This window comes from Gossypium arboreum, chromosome 7 (assembly GCF_025698485.1).
Source record: "Gossypium arboreum isolate Shixiya-1 chromosome 7, ASM2569848v2, whole genome shotgun sequence".
Lineage (NCBI taxonomy): Eukaryota > Viridiplantae > Streptophyta > Magnoliopsida > Malvales > Malvaceae > Gossypium > Gossypium arboreum.
This window is the reverse complement of record NC_069076.1, coordinates 103,125,388-103,147,850: the sequence shown is the minus strand read 5'-3', so window position 1 is coordinate 103,147,850 and position 22,463 is coordinate 103,125,388. Positions and strand designations below refer to the sequence as shown.

General features: G+C 31.7%; 2 protein-coding genes across 2 annotated transcripts; both read right to left on the bottom strand.

The window, feature by feature from the left end:
- Positions 1-4,153: 4,153 nt before the first annotated feature.
- On the bottom strand, positions 4,154-6,806 carry LOC108485048 (bark storage protein A-like). Its single transcript, XM_017788909.2, has 5 exons — positions 6,532-6,806; positions 5,884-5,951; positions 5,427-5,582; positions 4,678-4,929; positions 4,154-4,605 (listed from the first exon to the last, which is right to left on the bottom strand). The coding sequence occupies exons 1-5, from the start codon at positions 6,761-6,763 to the stop codon at positions 4,243-4,245; spliced, it is 1,071 nt and encodes a 356-aa protein (XP_017644398.1). The 5' UTR covers positions 6,764-6,806; the 3' UTR covers positions 4,154-4,242.
- Positions 6,807-16,681: 9,875 nt separating this feature from the next.
- Positions 16,682-21,803, bottom strand: LOC108472002 (tocopherol cyclase, chloroplastic-like). Its single transcript, XM_017773537.2, has 10 exons — positions 21,353-21,803; positions 20,292-20,536; positions 19,783-19,862; positions 19,563-19,639; positions 19,046-19,215; positions 18,747-18,844; positions 18,489-18,596; positions 18,043-18,159; positions 17,675-17,824; positions 16,682-16,995 (listed from the first exon to the last, which is right to left on the bottom strand). The coding sequence occupies exons 1-10, from the start codon at positions 21,655-21,657 to the stop codon at positions 16,819-16,821; spliced, it is 1,527 nt and encodes a 508-aa protein (XP_017629026.1). The 5' UTR covers positions 21,658-21,803; the 3' UTR covers positions 16,682-16,818.
- Between the last annotated feature and the right edge of the window lie 660 nt (positions 21,804-22,463).

Below are 22,463 nucleotides of genomic sequence, written 5' to 3'. Positions count from 1 at the left end.
TTTTTTTTTTTTTTGGCAGCTCCTAATGTTGGTATGATGATTAAAAATATTGTATATGATTTATGATTTGATTTTTGGAGTATATTCATTTTTTTCATACTTATCTTTTTTCATTTTAATACTAAAATTATAACAAATAAATACTTTTAAGTATAAAAAATAATGATTTAAATAAAATATAATATATATTTCATATGTAGTAAATATGATAAATTTATATATCATAAATAAATCATGTAATTTTTTGTATAAACTAAGTTTAATTTTTGTTTAAGTCAAAGGTGATATTCAAATAAATCATCTTAACAATGTAGACTTCAAGAATTAAACTCTGTCAAAATATGTAGGGGAGAACTTTCACAATTATTTATTCACAATTGTAGATGATGAGATTAGAGATTCACACATGTATAATTACGCATGATAAAACTCGAACTTGAATATTTTAAATTCAAAACCTCAATATTTATTAATAATACTGAAGCCTCGTTGACAAATGTTTTTCTTTTTAATTTTTGAATAAAGCATCAGGATGATATATTCAACTTCGATGGCTTTGTTAAAAAAAAATTTGAAGCTAATTCACGTATTAATAAGTTGGTGAATTTTTTGAAAAAAGAAATGGTGAGAATTAAAATATAAAACTTTCATTTTAGCTATTTTTATCTTTATATAAAACCTATAAAAATTAATTTAAATCCAAAATAAATTCAAAAAGCTACTTCCATAATGTGACTTAATCCTAGGCTATCATGGTCACCAAAGCTTATATTCTTTTTTCCTGTACAATAGACAAAATACAGAAACATGAGAACCGGCCTCGACATCCCACGCCCCTCTGCATCACCCTGAAGCAGCGGACCGATGCTTTCTTGTGGATAAATTAAAACCATTGAATTTCCGGAGGATATGTGGCAGCTCCACAATCCACTCCCTGTCGATCAGCGTCGAGCAGTCCCTTATATATGTATACAGCGGGTGATCATCATTCATTGGCTGAGACAGCAGCCGAACAACCAGCAAAGCATCGAGTTCAACGATGAGTTTCGCCCCAGAGGATCACAGTGAATATAGTGCCCCATGGTAACAAACAGCACCAAGTCACCGTCGATAATGCTGCTCAAGCTACTATCGAAACGGTAACACAAAGAAATCGCAATGATCCCAATCCACCCTTAAAATCGCCCACACATCCCTGGCAAAGATACACTGACGTAATATAAGATCTATTCGCCGCTCCACAAACCATGCATGCGGCGTCAGTTGCAATATTCGTCCTTCGACGTATCTCATTTGTTTTGAGCCGGTTATCGGCCATTAACCAAATAAAATTTTTACCCGCTCCAGACAAGACAGGCACCAAATCCGCTCCAGCCCATGTCTTCCAATGGCCCTCTCCTTCCCGAGCTAACATAGAATAAACTGAAGCAACATCTATTTTCGCTGTAATATAATTAAACATGATAGCCTAGGTTTAAGCCGTTCAAGATGGATGCCCTGTAATATAATTACACATCTTGTCAGTTTCATTTTGTTTCCTAGCAATTTGCAAATTAGTGTTTGACAATTGGATAGTGATGTGTTGAAAATTAAGCTGCCAACCATGTCGATTCTTGACCACAACTTATTAATGAAGCCAAATTTTCTTGCGTCCTTCCCAGGACCCAAACAGAAATCCCCAATCATGAGTGGGCATATTAGGGTGCTCAAACCATAAATAAATCAGCCCCATTAGCCGACACAAAATTACAACATCTCGTTGGCAATGAAACCCATGGTATAAATATTCAACCTCCACCATGTCATAACCCCCCAACTACATTAATAATAATTGTATCGATTTCAGCATTGAATATGGACAAATCCGTGGACCATATGAAATGAAAGGGATGATCGTGGTTAAAGTTCTTACAAATATAATAATCTAAGTTTCCATATTTCAACTAAATCTGACCGTTAATGACGAATGTATAAGCTAAGCAATGGAAAAATAGTTTGGGTTTTCTTGTAATCGACATATATAAAAGTTTGTAATTTATCTGGTACTGAAAATCCAAATTATATACCTTGAAAGAATAGAATATGATGAAAGAGAAACAATGTAACTAGTTGTCTGGTTTTCATGGGAACTAGATGCTGAAGTTTAAGCTTTTGTACTGTATCTAGATGGCGATGATAAGCCCACATAGATTCGTTGCTCAACTTCATGTTATAATTTGTCACTTTGGTGATGTTGAAGTTTCAACATAGGGTTTGCTTAATTCGTTAAAACTTATCATGCAATAATAACAAGGAAGCTCAAGTCTGATGAAGAAACCAAAAGAAAATATGTGAAAAAAGCAAATTTCAAACAATTAAATTTGCTCTGTTTTGCCCATTCAAGCATCAAACACCATTTCTGTAATTAGATTTTTCAGACACCGATGTCAATGGCATCGACATGTGAACAAACTAGAGGTTTTTATCCATCAGGTTTATTAATAATATTAATATTTTTGTTTTTATTAACTCCATTCTGTTTTTATTTATGTTCACCATAGTTAACCTAAATTCATTCTAAATTTGCCTATATTATTTTTAAAAAATATCTATAGTATTTTAAATTTAATATTCAATAAACATGTATATTTTTTATTTATTAAATTTTTATATGTAGGCAATTTAAAATTTTTAATATGTTAACACATTAGTATTATTTATTAATATAGATTGAAAATTTATGTGTTAAAAATTATTTGATGTATAAAATAACATTATATAATACAAATACAAACTTAAAAATCGATCAAACTCAAACAGTAAATACTTGACTCCTACCTATATTTTAAATGATTTTTTAAGTCTATTTTTTCATAATATTTTTATTTAAATCTTTCTAAATTCCAAATCAAACCTTTGAAATAAATAGCCTGGCAATATACTAAAAAGTAGAAACCCATTCCCTTTCAGTTATGACCGATTGGGCCATAAAATATAGTGCTAGCCCAATTACATCAGAGTTATAATTTCTATGTTAGATACAATTGACAACGTAGGATCAAATCGAATAATTTTTTTTTGTGTTAATTAAGTTGACGAGACTTATTTTATCATCCTAAATTTATTTAATTTTTTTTAAATTGATTCGAATGAAATGAGAGTCAAGTCGAATCGAATTAAATTGTTCGAGTTAAATTAAAAAATTAAACATGCCAAATTAAAATTTTATTATAGTATGACTAATTCCATGTCGAGCACGTAAATTTGAAACTATATATATTTCAAAATATTTTCAAAGCAAAGTAAGAAAAAAGAAGAAGAAGAGAAACTTTAGTATGATAAACTTGAATCATTAATTAACTTATTTAGGTCCCAAAATTATTATTTTAGAAAAATTTAAATATTTAACCTTTTTATATATTCTTTAGATTTTTTAAAAAATATAAATTTTGGAATTTTATAAATATTTTTTTGTAATTTTTCTTGAGAGAGAGACCAAATTGCTTATTTTTAAAATTGACAGGGGTTAAAGGGGTATTTACACAAACTTGTTATTCGAATTGTGAAATTCAACTCGACTCGAACTTGAAACTCGAGTTATTTATTCAATTTGACTCGAAAAAATTGAATGACTCAATTCGATTAACTTGAAATTTAATTTTTTTATTAATTTTTCGAATGGGATCGAATTTTGCTCACCCTAATTAGTTACATATTAATTTTTCAGTATGCCCCATCTGAAATAAGAATTATAGAAACAACATAAGAAAGCTTAAAAATCCTGATATCTAGAATATATATATATATATATATATATATATATTTAATTTTGTTCAGCGAAGTGGTATTTTAAATAAAACTCTTTGAATAATGTCAATAGAATAATCCAAATATCACTTGCAATTTTTTCAAGTAAAATTATTATTATTATTATTATTAAAGTATTACTATCTTTTGTTTATTTTAAATCTTAAATCTATTGATTATTGGAATCATGATGTTAGAGTCTTGCAAATAAGTTTTCCATCATCTCGAACCATGATCTTCCATTAATGTCATGGCTTCCATTGTGTAGTTTGTCTACTTTAGTGGTGCCATTGAGACCATAACAATAAACCCCCCAACTCACCAAATTAAGTGCATAACTACACGAGCAAAATCAAACGCATGGAAATGGGAAATTCTGAAAATGATTTGAGATCATTTCAGAACAATCTCTTTATTTAAGTTTTTAGAATTTTTAGGCCACATACGGATACTACATTAATGGTCACTGACTAGAGGTGCGGCAACAAGGCGCTTGATAAACTCCACAACAACATTAACAGAATTGTTCGAAGCAAGGGAAATGAAAGTATCGATCTCATTCGATTCAGCCGAGCCACCACCGGCCAAGTCGGAGAGAGCCCTAATGATGATAAAAGGAACCCTTTGTTGCATACATATCAGTGCCACTGCTGCACTCTCCATGTCGACCGGGCTTACGTTGAACTTATTGTAAATGAAGCTTCGATAAGCAGCGTTGTCTACGTAAATGCCTGCGCTTGTTCCTCCGTGGACTTGGACTACTCTTGGTGTCTCGTCCAAACATGTCGTTGCATTTACGCAGTTCTCTAGTTCCATGTCCTGTTCACACATATACACTTTAATTTGTATTTTCGATTGCGTTGTGTTTATCAATGTACCGAATGTTCATACCTCAAGAGATTTAGAAATATTGAAATAAAGAGGATCGACAGGGATCCAAAAGGCGTGTTGCCGTTGCTCGGGAGTACCGTCAACAGGGAAGACTTCCTCCGGTTGGAACCAAACATTGTTCAATAGGTTGTCGTGTGAGTTACAGGCAGTCACATTTTCGGCATAATCTGCAAATTTTATGTAGCCGATGGTTCTTGTATAGTCTCCATTTGTTTCAAGGGGAAGCTCGTCAGAGGGTCCATATCCATATCGCTGCACTATGTTACATATCTTAAACCGTGTATACGTTTTTATGTATATTTAAAATTTAAGAGAGTTTAAAATTATGTTGAAATATATCTTCGAATTCAAATGTAGCAGTAGAGAAGAGAATAAAAATTGATTATTAAAAAAAATTAGATTGAAATGTAAGGTTTTTAAAACTGGACTAGTGGTTAAACCAGATCACTGATTTTCAATTTGATTGGTTTGAATGGTTGATCTAATTTGATTAAATAATTTATTAAAATATTTAAAATAAAAATATTAGAAAATAAAGAAAAATCAGTTCAATCAATTTTTTAATTCAATTCTACCTTCTTGAAAGAATTTTCTTTCCATTAAAAGATCAAAATGTGATAGAATCCAAAAAGAGTCTAACTCCGATAGATTTGAATTTAATCAATACTTTTAAAAAATTTGTTATAATATGAAACAATTAGGCTTAATTTAGATTTTTTAAAATTCAAATTGGTCCAAAGGTAGTGTACCTGCCAACTCCAAAGGGCAGAGTGTGACCAATATTGAGGAATAGTGACAAAGCCAATGTGTAAGGAGGGGTTTGCATTTCCAGCTATTCCATAATGAACAACTCCTTCGATCTTGAATAGAGTTAACAGTAGCTGGCTGGTTATTCCTGCATTTATCTATTATATAACAAGTTAGACATATAAGTATAGCAATAAATAATTACTAAATTACATTAGTAGTCGTTGGATTATTTTTTTGTCACCCAATTATGAAAATATTTAATTTTTTGTCATTTAATTATCTTAAATTTTGAGTATTTTTCTTTTTATATTAGTATGTTAGTGACTTAAAAAATAAAATAAAATAATTAAAAGATAATTTTGTAAATTTTATAATTAAATAATAAAAAAGGGACATAATTAAGTGAATGTAATTTAGTCTAAATAGAAAAACAACAACATGGATTAGTAATTATACCATGCTCAGTCCCGTCATGACTAATATAACATTTTTCTCAACAATTTTCCCGAACCGAAATCTCCTTCCTAAAGAAACCCACAAACACAAATATATATAACTATGTAGAAAAGAATAAGAAAAAGGATTGGTTTTATTCAAAAGGTTAATATATAATTTGGCCTTTGAATTTGTCTATTTGTACTTAGTTGGTCACTTTTTTTTTATCAAATTGGTCCTTGAACTTATATTCATTAATCAAGTTGGTACCTTCACACTAACATTGTTAGTTGTACTAACGTGACACTACTAACCAATCTGATGGTGCTACATGGTAGCCTCTCAATGTACCACGTGACAAACATAAATTAAAAGAATAAAAATAAAAATATATAAATTATATTTGCCACATGTCATTCTGAGAGGCTACCACATAACATCACCAGATTGGCTAAAAATGTCACGCCGGCACAAACTAATAGTGCTAGTGTGGAGGGACCAACTTGGAATTAACAGAATCCAAGTTCAGGGACCAACTAGGTCCAGAAAAAATTTAAGGAACAACTAGGTAAAAATAGAGAAGTTCAAGGACTAAATTATATATTATCCCTATTCAAAACTATATGTATATATATATATATATATATATATATATATATATATATATACCAGCAATATCAATGGTGAAGTTGGTGGAAGTATAGTTTGGATGTTGAAGAAGAGGGTTCATTTCGAAAAGGTTTGGAATGAGCAAGCCTAAGTAAGGTCCATTCATGTTGGCTTCATCGATAAGTTTTTGTGTATCTGCTGATATTGCGCCATGGGCATGGTGTGTATGAAATATCAAAGTTATCAGGGCAACAAGAAACATCATGCATATAACTTTCATGGCGGCTGCCATCTCTCTAAGGAACGCGCGCACACACAGAGAGAATATAAAGTGGTTGGAGAGTTAATGTGAGGAGAGGGGGTTATTTATAGAGGCAATATATGTAATGGAACTCACAAACCACATGGAAATGATAGAGAGTCAAATTATAGAGCCATTCATATGTGGTGCAAAATCATAGGTTGCTTTTTATGGGATAAATATACATTTTGATACTTGAATTTGACTATATAAGACTTTCTTTAATTCAATTAGGTACCGTACCTAAACGTGATAAAATTTATTATTGATAAAAATAATTTTTTAAGTAATTAATTAAAATAATCAAAGTTTATGTTTAAATTTTTATAAAATCAAAATGGGATAGAAAGGATAAAAAAATTAATGTGTAATTTTATATTTTTAATATGATGCTCAAGTTAATTTATTAATTCATGCAATATTTTTTGTCACGATCCAATTCAACTTGTTCAGTCATGAAAACATATATAAATTTATCTTTTTAAATATTCATAAATCTCTTAAGGTTTTATTATCTTTAAGTGTGTCTTTTACATTATTAAATATAAAGGAGTGTGCTCTGTAGAATGAATACTATGTAATCATCTTTTGTCATCCCTTGGGTCGTATCTTGGGAACATAAACCAAAATTTTTTTTTATAGGCACTCATAGGTCCCTTAAGCTTTGTTTGGTAAAGTGGAAAGAAAATTAATTAGAATGATGGAAAATTAAAGGGGTAGAAAATTAAAAGGATGGAAAACATAATTTTTCTTTCCATCTATTATTTGGAGAGTTGAAAAATGGGAGAAAATAAAATAAAGCATTTGAAAAATATATAATTTTGAACTAAGATACACATCTCTCTCATTTTCTCTCCTCTTATCTTTGCAATTTAGAAGCATTGGTTTTTATGCATTAGGATGAAAAACGGTCATCCGTCTTACTTTCTTTCCTCTCACGTTTCTTCCCAATCAAGTACACCAAAAATTTATTTTCCTTCTACTTTTCAACTCCCTCCTCTCATTCTTTTACTTTTCCATCTAATCAAACACACCCTTAATATTTCTTATCCTCAAGTACACCTCTATATATTTGAACTCACGTCCTCAAACATTCATGTTTGATTATGAATTCAAAAAGCACTAAAAAATAATAAAAACTTAAACACTTTAAAAAATAATTTAAAATTATAATATTTTATATTTAAATCCAACCACCCATTTATTTTTCCGTTCCTTTTCAAAGAACTAGCACGTTTTTCATGCATATTCTCACCCACTTGGTATTTCCAAAATATTTATTTCAGTAAAATCACGAGGAAGTTGTTGGTTTTCATTTAAAAAAAAACAAAACAAAATTATTGATTTATATGTATACAAAAATATGAAACATAACAAGTTGTTTACCTAGTTTTAATTTTTTTTTTTTTATGTATGTGGTGACTTATTCAAAGAAATAATTTATTATCTTTCAATCTCGTATAACAAGTGATTTAAGTTTTAACACACGTTAATTTAATTACCTAACATTTGCACTTAAAAATCTAGATCACTCTTCTCTAAGTTTTCCCCGCTGCAAACCAAGTAACACACTTGATTTTAGTTACAATGTATTAATGATTACAAGTTAAAAATTAAAAATAATAATGATAAATTAAAGAATCTATTCAACTGCCTAGTTTAACCAGTATTTTTGTCTGATTCAACCAGTTCTCATATTGTTTCCTAGGTCGACTGCAAAGCCCTCCCTAGATCTGTTCCTAATCCAACTGGTCCAATAGGCCAATCCATCCAGTTCAAACAATATTATTTTAATCAATAACGAGGTAAAATTATGATATTCTTTCATCATACATTTATTTAATTTATTATATTTATTGTAGTAAATTTATTATAGATTCACTCTTATTCACTTTCTTTTGCTATTTTTATTGTCTAATGTGAAAGTTTCACTTTATAATTATACGTTGATATTAATTTTAATTTTAGTTTTAATTTAAATGTTATAAAATCTCTAATTTACAACAATAAAATCTTATTTATTACTATAATTTTATAATTACTTAGGTAATTTGTAACTTTAAAGTAGTAAATTATATCAAAAGTTCAATATTGATCGAAGATGATAATAAAGATGATAGATTAAAATAAAAAAATTATATATTTGTAATATTATTTTTTAAGGAAGAAAAAGAGCAAATTTTATTTTAGCAATACAACTAGTAAAAATGTGTAGTATAAGGGGTACATTAGTAAAATGGAAAACAAGTTTTACAACACAATTTGGAAACAAAACAGATCAAAGCAATGGACAAAAGAGATTAATGGATTTTATATTTGTAATATTATTAGTATTATTTGTAAATTAGATTTTATTTTATTTTTTTTTGGAAGTTGGACTTTTTAATTCCTTTAAATATACTTTTATTTTAATTAGGAAGCTAAAATTGTTTAAATTTTATTTATTTATTTCATATTTTATTTATAACACAAATAGCTGATTTAATAATATAGTTGTTTCACTTACGAAAATAAATTATTAGAAAATTAGAAAATATATTATGATAATCTCATTGTAATTTATTTTGAACAAGATTAAGTTTAATTAGATTATATTAGATTCAAATTGAATTTACTTTTTAATTAATAATATTCTACTTGGTTTTAAATTAGAAAAATAAATATAAAATGTTAAAATATTTTTAATATTAAAATTACAAAATAAATTTAATGTTTTAAAATTTAATTTTAAAATTAATAGTTAATTTGATAATTTTAATACTATAAAATCATAGTTAATTTTATCTATTATTAGTGTACACATCCAAATTAAATCGAGATTTAATCTTAATTCTTAAAATACTTTTTTTATATTTTGAAATTTAATCTTTAAGTAAATTTTCAAAATAGAGTTATTATTTTACCTTTATTCAAACTTATAATAAATGTTAAAGTAATTCATCTTCAATTACATTTAGACTATTAGATTTAATCAATAAACACTATTTTATTGCTTTAAATTATTTTTTATTTAAAACCAATATTATTTTTATTATGAAACAATAAAAACACAAAAGTGCAGTATAGAAAGAGATCTTACTACAAAACAGATATAAAGTATTTATTTTATAACTAAAAATAACATTATTATTTAATATACTAATAATACCATTTACTTGCATCAATTTTGTATAGATTAAAAAAGTAAGTTGAATACCAAACTCAATTTGATTTTTTTTTATAGCATTTGAATAGGAAAAATCTTTAAAAAAATTCTTCTTTTCTTCAAGCCGTTTGTTTTTTTTTTTTTCCTTGTTTTCCCTAACGGTGGTACTAGCCTTTGGGTTGGCTATCGTCTACCTTGTTTCTCCATCCCACCAACCCTCTCTCTCTTTCTTCTCTTTATTTACTCCATGTGTCTTTTCTCTTCTCCAGTTTGCAAATATTTTCTGTGGGTATTTTTGTTGTCTTTACAAGTTGTGATGGATAAATGACGATGTTTGTCATCATTGAAACCCACCAACCACCAGTAGTTTCTCTTGGAAAGTAAGTGGCTCTTCGTCGACTTCTTAATCTATTTCTGTTTGAGAATATTTTAGAATAATAAATGATTTCACGAGTTAATCTGGATCCGTGTTGTACTGAGTTTTATATTTTTTTTATTCTTTTATTGCTTAATAATTTTCATTTTTAGAATTTTTTGGCTGCTCTTGTTGTACGTTTTTTAGTCTTGCTTACGCATGTAATTTTGATTTTGCAAGTGATTTGGGGGATTATTTTGTCACCGTCCCCTCCAGTCTGGTGGATACTCGATTTTTTTATTAATTTTGCCCACCTGTTGCTTTGATGATTTTCTTATTGTGATAGCTTGCTTGCAATCAGTCTAGATATATTGTGCCTGAGTTGTGACAAAGTTAGATATCAACATGACGTAATGTTCTATTGATTTTTTCGTGTTGATAGAGCTTGTCCTTCACTGTTGATGACGAGCGTTTGTTGTTTTTTCTTTTATTCAAATTGCACAATCTCGTTCATGTAATGAATTAATAAATTTTCTCTATTAAAAAAAGTTAACCCTCGAAATTCTGTCATATACCATCATATTATTTTTATTATAATTGTAATTAAAATTATATAATTATACAAATTGGCATGCTAATGGTAATTGTTAGAATTAAGTGACCCAAATTCTTATTTAAATAAAATACGATAGAAAATAAAATAAAAGTAAAATCCATATAGAACTAGACTTCTTTTATTTTATTTTAGAATAAGGTTTTTAAACCTTATTAAACTCCATCTATTTTATATTGATTAGGATAAGGTGTTTCAATCCTACTAGAATATGGCTTTGCAAGCCTATAAATAGACATAGTCTATTCCTCTTGTATTTGAGTAAAAATTTTTCGACATAGTGAATTTTCTTCTCTCCGCCCGTGGTTTTTTTCCGAAAGGGTTTCACGTAAAATTTATGTGTTCTTTATTTTTATTTATTTTATTCTATTTTATTTTTCACAAATTGGTATCAGAGCTTCCGGGTTATTCATCTCGATCACGGTAATGGCGTCTTTGAAGTATGAAATTTCGCTGTTGGATCGCAACACCAGATTTGCGTTGTGGCAAATTAAGATGCAAGCGCTTCTTGCAGATGGATCTAGAGGATGCCCTGCTAGGATAGATAAGATGCTTTCGACATTAATGAGATGAAGAGAAGAAGCGTAAGGATCGAAAGGCATTAACACAATTACATCTCGCATTTGTCCAACGAAATTTTGCAGGATGTGATGAAAGAGAAAAGCGCCATTGCATTATGGAAGAGGTTAGAACAAATATGTATGTCGAAAACTCTAACAAGCAAGTTGCATATGAAGCGGCGTCTTTATGCTCATCGTTTGGAGGAAGGTGCGTCGTACACGAACACTTAACGGTGTTTAAAGAAATTCTCTCAAACTTGGAGGCCATGGAGGTTCAAGATGATAAGGAAGATCTAGGGTTGATTCTACTTTGTTCGTTGCCCGCCTTATTCAACCTTTAGAGACACGATTTTATATAGCCGCGAGTCTCTCACAGTTGATGAGGTTTATGATTCTTTAACCTCGTATGATAAGATGAAGCATCTTGTGGTTAAACCCAACTCTCGTGGAGAGGGTCTCATTGTTCGTGGGAGACAAGACCGGAATGTTGATGATGATCGTGGTAGAACACAGAACGGAATCCTCGTGGTAAATCTAAGGGTAGATCGAAATCTTCAAACAGAGGTAAAACTTGCAACTTCGCAAGAAGAAAGGGCACATTAAATCTGAGTGCTATAAGCTACAAAATAAGATTAAAAGGAGGTGCGAATCAAAAGAGAAAACAGCCGAAAATTCGGTGAAGGCGATGTTGTAGAAGACTACAACGATGGTGAACTTCTAGTTGCTTCATCAATGATTCTAAAGTAAGCGAGGTGGATACTTGATTCAGTGCACCTTCCACATGAGTCCCAATCGGGATTGGTTTACAACTTATGAAACGAAGATCTGAAGGTGTTGTTTGATGGGAAATAATGCTTCATGTAAAATCGCGGTGTTGGAACAATTAAAGTTAAGATGTTTGATGGAGTTGTCGAACACTTAGTGACGTGCGGCATGTTCCGAATTGAAAAGAAATTTAATTTCGTTGAGTACTCTTGATTCAAAAGGGTGCAGATACACGGTGAAAGTGGGGTTTTAAAGATTTCCAAAGGGTCCTTGTTGTGATGAAAGGGCAAAGAAAGATTGCCAAGTTATATGTTTCTGTGGTTCTCTATCATATCGGTGATGCAATTGCGCTTCCTCTTCCTTGTCGATGATGATATTACTAAACTTTGGCATATGCGCCTAGGGCATATGAGTGAGAATGGCATGGCAAAATTAAGCAAAGAGGACTTCTTAATGGGCAAGGAATTTGCAAACCGAATTTCTGTGAGCCTTGTGTTTTGGGAAGCAAAAGAGAGTTCGATTCACTAGAGGAATCCATAACACGAAGGAAACGTTGGAGTATATCCATTACGATCCGTGGGGGTAGCCCAGAGTGCCTTCGAGAGGTGGAGCTAATTATATGCTAACCTTTATTGATGATTTTCCGAGAAAAGTTTGGGCGTTCTTCCCAAGCGTAAAAGCGATGTGTTTTCCACATTTAAGTCTTGGAAAATTATGATTGAAAAAGCAGACGGGAAAACAGATAAAATACCTGCATGCACAATGGCTTAGAGTTACGCTCGATGAGTTTAATAGATTGTGCAAGTCGAAGGATCATGAGACACTTGACGATTCGTCATACTCCACAAGCAAAAGCGGCGTTGCGAACGAATGAACAGAACGATCATGGAGAAGGTTCGATGTATGTTGTCAAATGCCAACTTACCAAGTCATTTTGGGCGTAAGCGACCTCTCATGCATGTTTTTGATCAACCGATCTCCATCCGTTGCCATTGAGAAAAAGACTCACAAGAGGTATGGTCCGTAATCCCGCTAATTATTCGATTTAAAGATTTTTGGGTGTCCTGCGTATGCTCATGTTGATAATGGAAAATTGGAACCGAGATCCATTAAATGCGTTTTCTTGGTTATAAAGTGGTGTAAAAGGCTATAAGTTATGGTGTCCTGAAAATAGAAAAGTTGTGATTAGCAGAGATGTTGTTTTTGATGAAACGCTATGCTACCTAACTTATCTCTTAAAGACTCTTCCAATAAAGAAAACCAAAAGCGGTGGAGCATCGATTAATACGTAATCAACTCCTCAAGCCAAGACAAAAATTGAGAATAGAGTTGCTTCTTCACCGCAATACTCTATCGCCAAAAACAGGACAAGAAGAGAAATTAAACCTCCAAAGAAGTATGCCGAGGTTGATCTAGTTGCTTATGCTTTAAATGTGGTGAAGATATAGATGCGAATCAAGAGCCATTTAATTATTCGAGGTGATTAGTGTGAAGACTCGAAAAGTGGATGTTTGCTATGCAAGAGGAGATGGAATCACTCCACAAAAAAGAACATGGGATCTTGTAAAACTTCCTAAAGGTAAAAAGGTCATTCGTTGTAAATGGGTGTTTAAAAGAAAGAAGGACTCAGGAGTTGAAGAACCCGGATATAAAGCAAGGCTTGTTGCAAAGGGTTCTGATCAAATTCCGGAGTGGACTTCACAGATGTGTTCTCTCCGGTTGTTAAGCATAGTTCGATTCGAGCTTTGCTTGGTATTGTTGCCATGCATGATTTGGAGCTTGAGCGGTTAGATGTAAAAGCGCATTTTGCATGGAGAACTTGAGGAAGATATTTACATGCAACAACCGAGGGTTTTATAGTCTCGAAAAAGAGGACTATGTTTGCTTTTTGAAAAAGTCCCTTTACGGTTTGAAACAAATACCAAGACAAGGGTACAAGAGGTTTGATTCCTTTATGACTTTCATGATTTCAAAAGAAGTAGTTTTGACAGTTGTGTCTACTTTAAAAAAATGTTGATGGTTCTTTTGTGTATCTACTTCTTTATGTTGATGACATGTTGATAGCAAAGAAAAGATAAAGAGAGATAAGAAAGGTTAAAGCCCAACTAAGTGAAGAATTTGAGATGAAAGATTTAGGACCAAAGAAAGAAGATACTTGGTATGGAGATTCTCGGAGATAGAAAAGCAAGTAAATTGTACCTAAGTCGGAAGGGTACATTGAGAAAGTTCTTTGCGAGTTCAATATGCAGAGTGCTAAGCTGTTAGTACTCCTTTAGCGACCCATTTCGACTTTCATCGGCCTTATCTCCTCAATCGATAATGAGATTGAGTACATGTCACATGTTCCATACTCTAGTGCGAGAGGATCTCTCATGTATGCTATGGTTTGTTCACGCCCGATTTATCATATGCATCGGTGCAGCTTAGCGATACATGGCGAATCTCGGTAAAGAACACCGGAAAGCGATTCGGTGGATTTTAAGATACTTACGAGGCACTACTAATGTTTGCTTACAGTTTGGAAGAACTAAAGATGGAGTTATAGGGTATGTTGATGCTTGATTTTCTTTGGAGACCTTGATAGAAGAAGATCTCTCACTGAGTTACGTCTTTACAATCGGAGGTTGTGCAATTAGTTGGAAAGCCACTTTGCAAACTACGATCGCTTTGTCTACCATGAAGTTTGAGTACATGGCGATTCTTGAGGCTTGTAAAGAAGCTATTTGGTTGAAGGGACTATTTAGTGAACTCAATGAAGACCTTCAAATCAAACGATGATTTTGTGACAACAGAGTGCCATCTTTCTTACAAAAGATCAAATGTTTCATGAGAGAACAAAACACATTGATATTCGGTATCATTTTGTTCGTGATATTATTGCTCGTGGTGATATTGTTGTGAGCAAAATTAGCACTCATGAAAATCCTGCAGATATGATGACTAAGTCACTTCCTATAACCAAGTTTGAGCATTGCTTAGACTTGGTTGGTGTTCATTGTTGAAGTTAAACCCTTAAGGGTTTTTGGAAGAGGTGAAGAACTTGTTTATTGAAAGTTCGCGATGAAGAACTTGTTCATTGAGAATTTGTGTCAAGGTGGAGATTGTTAGAATTAAGTGACCCAAATTCTTATTTAAATAAAATACGATGGAAAATAAAATAAAAGTAAAATCCATATAGAACTAGACTTCTTTTATTTTATTTTAGAATAAGGTTTTAAACCTTATTAAACTCCATCTATTTTATATTGATTAGGATAAGGTGTTTCAATCCTCTTAGAATATGGCTTTGCAAGCCTATAAATGACATAGTCTATTCCTCTTGTATTTGAGTAAAAATTTTTCGACATAGTGAATTTTCTTCTCTCTGCGCGTGGTTTTTTTCCGAAAGGGTTTCACGTAAAATTTATGTGTTCTTTATTTTTATTTATTTTATTCTATTTTATTTTTCACAGTAATTACATAGTATAGTTTCTATATCATATTTTAATTATTTTTTCATACTATGGTCATGTAACATATTCATATAATTCACCATATTTATATTTGACATATTGTTAATAAATTATGTTTAAGACACATCTTCAATAAATTATTTACAGTAAATATAATATAAATATTTTAAAATATTATTTTAAATATGACAAAATGCCCGGTACTAAATAAAAGATAAGCCGTGAGGTGGCAGTGAAACATAAATATGTTTGGTGAAATATGAATGAAGGTCGGCTCAATTATTTGAAATCCAAGTCAGATATGGACCACTATCTCTTACCGACATGACCCGACCCGAGTAAGTTCATAAAATTTAGGTCAGTTTGGTTTGCGGGTTTACCCAACCTAAGCCAAGTTGCCACCCGACCAAGCTATTCAAAAACCATGGCCCAAAAACTTGTATTGTAGAACAAAAGCTTATTGTATGCAGATGATAATATTGATTATAATTCTAAACCAATTCATATGCATTTAATTACTAATGGTGTAAAGTAATTTTATATATGGATGTACAGGTTTATTGCATTTAAATTAAAAGATACATTTAATTAATTTTTATTTTATATATAAAATATTTACCCATAATAGAAATTAGTGCATATATAAAAATTAATTATTTTTATTTTTATTTTTATATATAAAATATTTAAACATAATAAAATTTAATGCATATATATAAAAAAATTACACATTTTTAAATATATTCCATAAACATATCGTTCCATTTAAAACGTTTGAAATAAATTTGCGTACATTTTAAAACAAATTTTTAGTTGTGGTAAATGTCAATTATTGGAGTATTTTTAATCCATATGAGATTAAAATTAATTTTTAATTTTTAAAATGTATCTAAAAGTATGTATTTATTATTTTGTTTATAAATTATATAATTTTTAAATTTAAGAAAAAGATAACGAGATAAAAAAATTGCACCGATAATTATTCTTTTTAAACTAATGAAATTTTTAAAATATATTAATTAATTTAAAATATGAATAATTGATATAAAGGCATTTGCATTTACAATCATATGGATCATCACCTATGATTTCTCATTTAACTATAAAGATTGACGAGTATATTCCACACCTATGCTGCCCATGATCTTTTATCTAATTATAGCCCAGGGGGTTTTAAAAATGGAGCCAAACCAAATATACATTCCACATCAATTGGAACTTGAAGTGCACTTTTAATCACCTCTGGTGTTGTAGTCTTGCCTTTCCAAGTGTTAAACCATGGCCCTCCTCCTACTTCTAGTGCCGCCATGTCACTTTTAACATCCAAGATCAGCTGCATTTCGGAAAGATGTACCGGAAAGTAATGTATTAATTATGTAAGGACTACACTTGAAATATCTTAGTTGATTGAATTTGCCAAAACCAACTTTGGGAGGCCATAGCATTTTTATTTGTCAAATAACAGGTTAAGGGCTCAATCTAATAGGGATTAACCTGAGGAGTACAGTGTACCCACAGCATGTAACAATTACACATATAATGGCTTTGTTACACCAAGATTATCTGTTCCTTGATTCTCATCTCAGTTGGATGAAATTTTGGATAAGCAGCAAGCCTCCATATAGATAGGACTGAGATACAAAATTCTCTGAGGTTATACTAAAAAATAGGTGGATGTACCTGGGATGTCCCTTTATTATAGGGCCCAATTTAGTTTCTGTACTATTAAAAATAATCAAATAAGGCCAAATTGGAATAAAATTTAATATTTATTGTTTACAATTTGGACTTATTTAATTTTTTTAATGGTATAAGGACTAAATTGATCTATTTAATAACAAAGGGACTAATTTGATCCAGTCCCTATAATACAGGGACCTCTCATATGATCTTATTCCAATAGTATAAAAAGCCAAAATTGCTATGCAAGAACTGATTCAGATGGTTTCTCCTATCTCTAAATTGATGATAAGGTGTTCATTTTAACCGTCAAGAAGGTAACAATAGCATACCTTGCCTTTACTGCCACCAACATTTTTTTCCCAGATCTTCAATGTTAGATCACCTAAACAAGTGTCTAAACAAGCTGGAGTAAGACCAGCCTCTACTGTTGGAGCACGCAATGTCGTACCCGAATCAGTTGTTGTTGCCTCTAACTCAACCTGCTCATAAACAGGACTTGATAAGAGGATAAATACATTAAACTCAAGAGTTTAACAATCAATCAGACAACCTATCAAAATCAACTTTCTAAGTTCTAATCTACCAGGTCCACATATCCATAGGTATTAGACTTTGCAGAATTTTGATTTTCGGTATGAAAACTCTTGACATAGCACAATGAAGGGAAGATAACATCACCAAGAGAAGTAAAAATTACCATATGTGTTTTGTTTTCTGCAGCAATGTTCCAGTAACCCCACTGGGCAATTTCCCAAGTTACAACACCATTCCATGGCACAAATTCATAGAAAATTCCATCATAGTGCACTCCAATCTGCACAACCATAAAAGATTAATTTATATGCCAAGCTGTACAAAATTAACTACTACTTTACAACGAAAGATCTAGTTTGCTCTGATTGCAAGGCATATATAATGTGGCAATACCCAGCTTTGGTTCTTAAAACATTAAAGAACCACTATACATGACAAGTAAAACATGAAAAAGGAGGATGCAGTTTCAACTTTCAACTCTCTTGAAACATAAACATCATCATAATCATCATCATAATAATAATAATACAAGCTTCTTTTCAGGCTACAGGAATCATTAACAGAATCAGAGAAGCAAAGAAGACATGAAAGTTGCTAGAACTGAAGTACCAATGCAGTATTTTCGAAGGTCTCAGTCAGTCCAGGCAGTTGCCTTAATCCACCAGCAGCAGTCAGAGAAATTTTTCCGCTAGCACCTTCAAAGACATTACATTGAGCCTGTAGTAATATGTCAATGAGGAAATCACCATGGTTAAAAGGGAAAATGGTTGAGTTTTATTCAGTGGAAAACCTAGCACAACAAAAATGTCTTGAGATCATCAATTAGTTTAGCTAAGCATGCAAGAGTATGAAGGAATGAAGAATTACCCAAAACCATTTTCTAGGGAAGCCTCCACCCCAATTCTTTTCTGAATATGAAGGGGCATCTTGAAACTCAAACCTTTCACCATCCCACTCTATCCAGCCTGCAGTCCAAAGTCACACCCCGAGATAATATTCTCAATAAAAAAACATGGATTTCTAAAGAGAACAGATTTCAGTCTAGATGATCGGAAACAATATTGAGCAACATAGCAGACAGAGCACAGATGCAGGCTACAACTTACAAAAGCCCAAGAGGAAATCAATGCAAAGTAATTCAAAACAGGAAGGAGAAAAGCAAGTGCCTGTTGAAAGTCCACTGGCCATGCAAATTTGCCAATGGGGTTCAAATATGGGAAGAGCTGCAGCCCAGCCAGCTGTGGACTTCTGCTTGGACCCAACATCACCCCATCCATATATGGGGCGTGTACTGTACTCCCAACGTGCAGTTTTAACAGTTTTTGCATAATATGTCCTGCAATTAGAACCTAAACCGTGTAAAAAGAATGATGAACCCTAAAATGTAACTTTATCACAGCATAGACTTTCAAATAAAAACAGGAAATAGAACTTCATGGATACACCAATTCTGTTCTGATGGCATGTTTGTAAGGGAAAGAACTATAACCATGCAGCAGGAATTCTACAAGGGAGCACAAGCACATCAACCATCACAATAATAATTCTTTTATACTTCCCACAAAGCTAGAGTTAAATGCTTTATGTTTATCTATGAAAAGCAAAAACGACAGTAGATAAAATCAAAAAATTTATTTCATATGTTTGATAAATCATGCTTATGCGTTCAATATGAGGAGGCACCTGCCATCATCACAAATAAAGCCCTGATTCCAAAGAGGGCTAACTTGAAAGCCTTCCAAAACTTTTCTATTGAATTCCTACGAGAAACAACCATACAAAACATTTGAAGTTAATAAAGAATCAAGATTAAAATATATGAAATATATCAAAGCAGCAGCATTAAGGTTTGCTTTGCAGTCATTTTCCTTCAAAGAGTAGAATCCAAATATTGCTGACTAACCTGGGGAGGAACCTCCTTACTTGGAGGTCGTGAGGCTTTGTTGGCTACAAAAGTATTCCCCAATGTTAGCTCATGTCTGCCTATGCATTAAAATTTTCAATTAGGCATGTATATTTTATCACTGCACTATTAAGGTATAAGAAGGAAAAACACCAAAAGACAATGACAAGAATAGTAGACCAACTCTACCTAACAACTAAATTCATACGATTGAGTTTTATAAGGTTTATAACAAAGGGGTACAGCGATGCTGAACTACCCAAGAACTCATATTGTGTTATAACTAGCAAAAAAGCATAGAGGAAATAGAACACTTTTACACTGAAGTCAACAAAGGGCCGCAGCAACTATATGCATATATATAAAGAAAAAAGTGGCATATAGACCTAATAGATGTAGTTTCATACTTCCATTACTACATGATAAAAAAACTCAGGCACAACGAGTGGCCAGTCAGAGATAAGATCTTAGATTAAAAATTCATGAAGCCAGTACCGAAGAGAACTTACTTCCCCAAAAGTTTTGAGATTCCTCGCTGTATTGGCATATATACTTGCCTTTAGCACCAAGAACTTGTGCCCCAACTCCTGTAAATCTAGGTCCGTGCTGCAGCATTTCCAATGGTGTCAGTGTCCTCTTAAATGCAGGATTCTCCACCGAGTACATGAAGCAAAAGCTCTGTTTTCGTTCTGGGATTGATACCTTAAAGTACCAACCCTCAAAAAATTGTCGAGTAGTCCCATCAAAGTGGTACCTATATCCAACTAAAGCTTTTCACCATTGGAATTATATAAAATTGACCCTTTGCTTAGCTGATCACCATGAATGATAGCCTTGAGGAACCTGATATTAACACTTTAAGAAACGTTTGGATTGAGTCATCTTACGTTACTGATAGGAATGTGAGATTCCTTCTCAGATTAACATATTTGATTCAACAACTTTCATATGATATTACGAACATGGTCAAAATTTTGGTAATGTAAGAGTAATCCCAATACCATCATTTTATATTACTGAGAGATTTTTGACAATTTTACATCCATTTTCAATGACTTTGGTCCATTTTTCTTAAAAATCAATGAATCAAAATTTCCAATTTTTGACAGAATCCTTGTAACAGTTTAATTTTATTTATTTATAATTGTCATTTTGTAGTATAATTTAATAGCTTTTTCATCCTTAAGAACAATTTAGTAAAAAAAGCTATCAGATTATCTTATATTCTTTAAACCACTCAAAAGAATCTTACATTTCAACCAACTAAACCAAACCAAAAAATATTAACATTCTTATACCAAAATAATCAAATATTCTCCAATCCACCATTTTATCACCTCTAACCTTTATAAATTATAATTTCCAAAAAAAATTACCGAATCTAGAAAAGACTATAAATTTAGCTTAAGTAATAGCAATTCAGATTTTTACTGTCTAACCATTTTCAGGAAAAAAAAAAGGTAAAAGTTTCAAAAAGGAAAAGCCAAGTCAAACCTTGAATATGAAAATTACTCAAGTTCAACTTAAGCTATTCAAATTCACTAAAGGCAACTTAGAAGAGTCGAATTACCCGCTGTGAGGAGTGCGAGTGTCTCGATTAACTGGCGTGGGGACATAAACCGGACTGACGGAAACGGACCTCTTGGCTGCCGGAGAAGAAGTTTCAGTTTCAATCTCGGAGACGGAGCGGCATGCGACAACCGGCGAGTTCGATCGAAACCCTAGCCTAAGAGGGCGGAGTTCTCTTGGAGAGAATGCATTGAAAGTTGAAGATTGAGAGAATTTAAGGGTGGATTTGGAGTTTTGAGAGTGAAGTCCAATAAAACAAGAAGAAAATTGGTGAAGCTGGTTGAGTGAGCAAATGTTTGAGTCCATGGAATATCTCTAAAATCTGAAATAAGTGGAGGGAAAAAAAAGAGGAGGAGAAAATTTTGAAACTTGATGGAAATGAGAAGAATGGAATTTAAACTGAAAGCGTTTTTCTTTTTTTTCTTGTAACAAATTAAACGTGCCATTAACGACCTGAAGTTGAGTGCACGTTTGAGCAAGTGGAGTGTAAGTTTGAGCAACACGTGTAACAGACATTGGGATGGAAATAATGTTCACAAAAAATACGACCGCACGGCTAACAACCGAAAATCAACTGTTATTACAATTACTCAAAAAAGAAAAAAATAAGGATAATAATGTTGGGCTAAATTAGCAATAAAAAAAAAGGGCCGGAAAAAAATTGGCTGTTTAGGCCGATTTCTGACATATTTATCAGAATAGATTGATTTTAGAGGGCAAAAATGAAAACATGTTTAGGAGAGTGCATTTTTAGTTGACTTTGTAAGAAATTAAATACGCTCTGCTAAACATATTTTCTTACCTAATTAGAAGTATTAATACCCTTAAGAAAATATTGTTTAAAAGTATTGGTACCTTAAACTTTCATTAGAATATAAATTACCAATATTTTTTAAAGATATCGATACTTCAGATTAAGTAGAAAAACGTGTTCAATAAAACACATTTTCTTGCAAAAATTTATTCTTCAAGACGCGTTTTTAATTTCTCTCTTCAAAATCGATCTATTCCAATAAATATATTAGAAATCACTAAACAACTTTTTTTTTTTGACTTTTTGGCTAATTTAGCCAATAATGTTATTACAATTTGTATATTATAATTTATTTTAA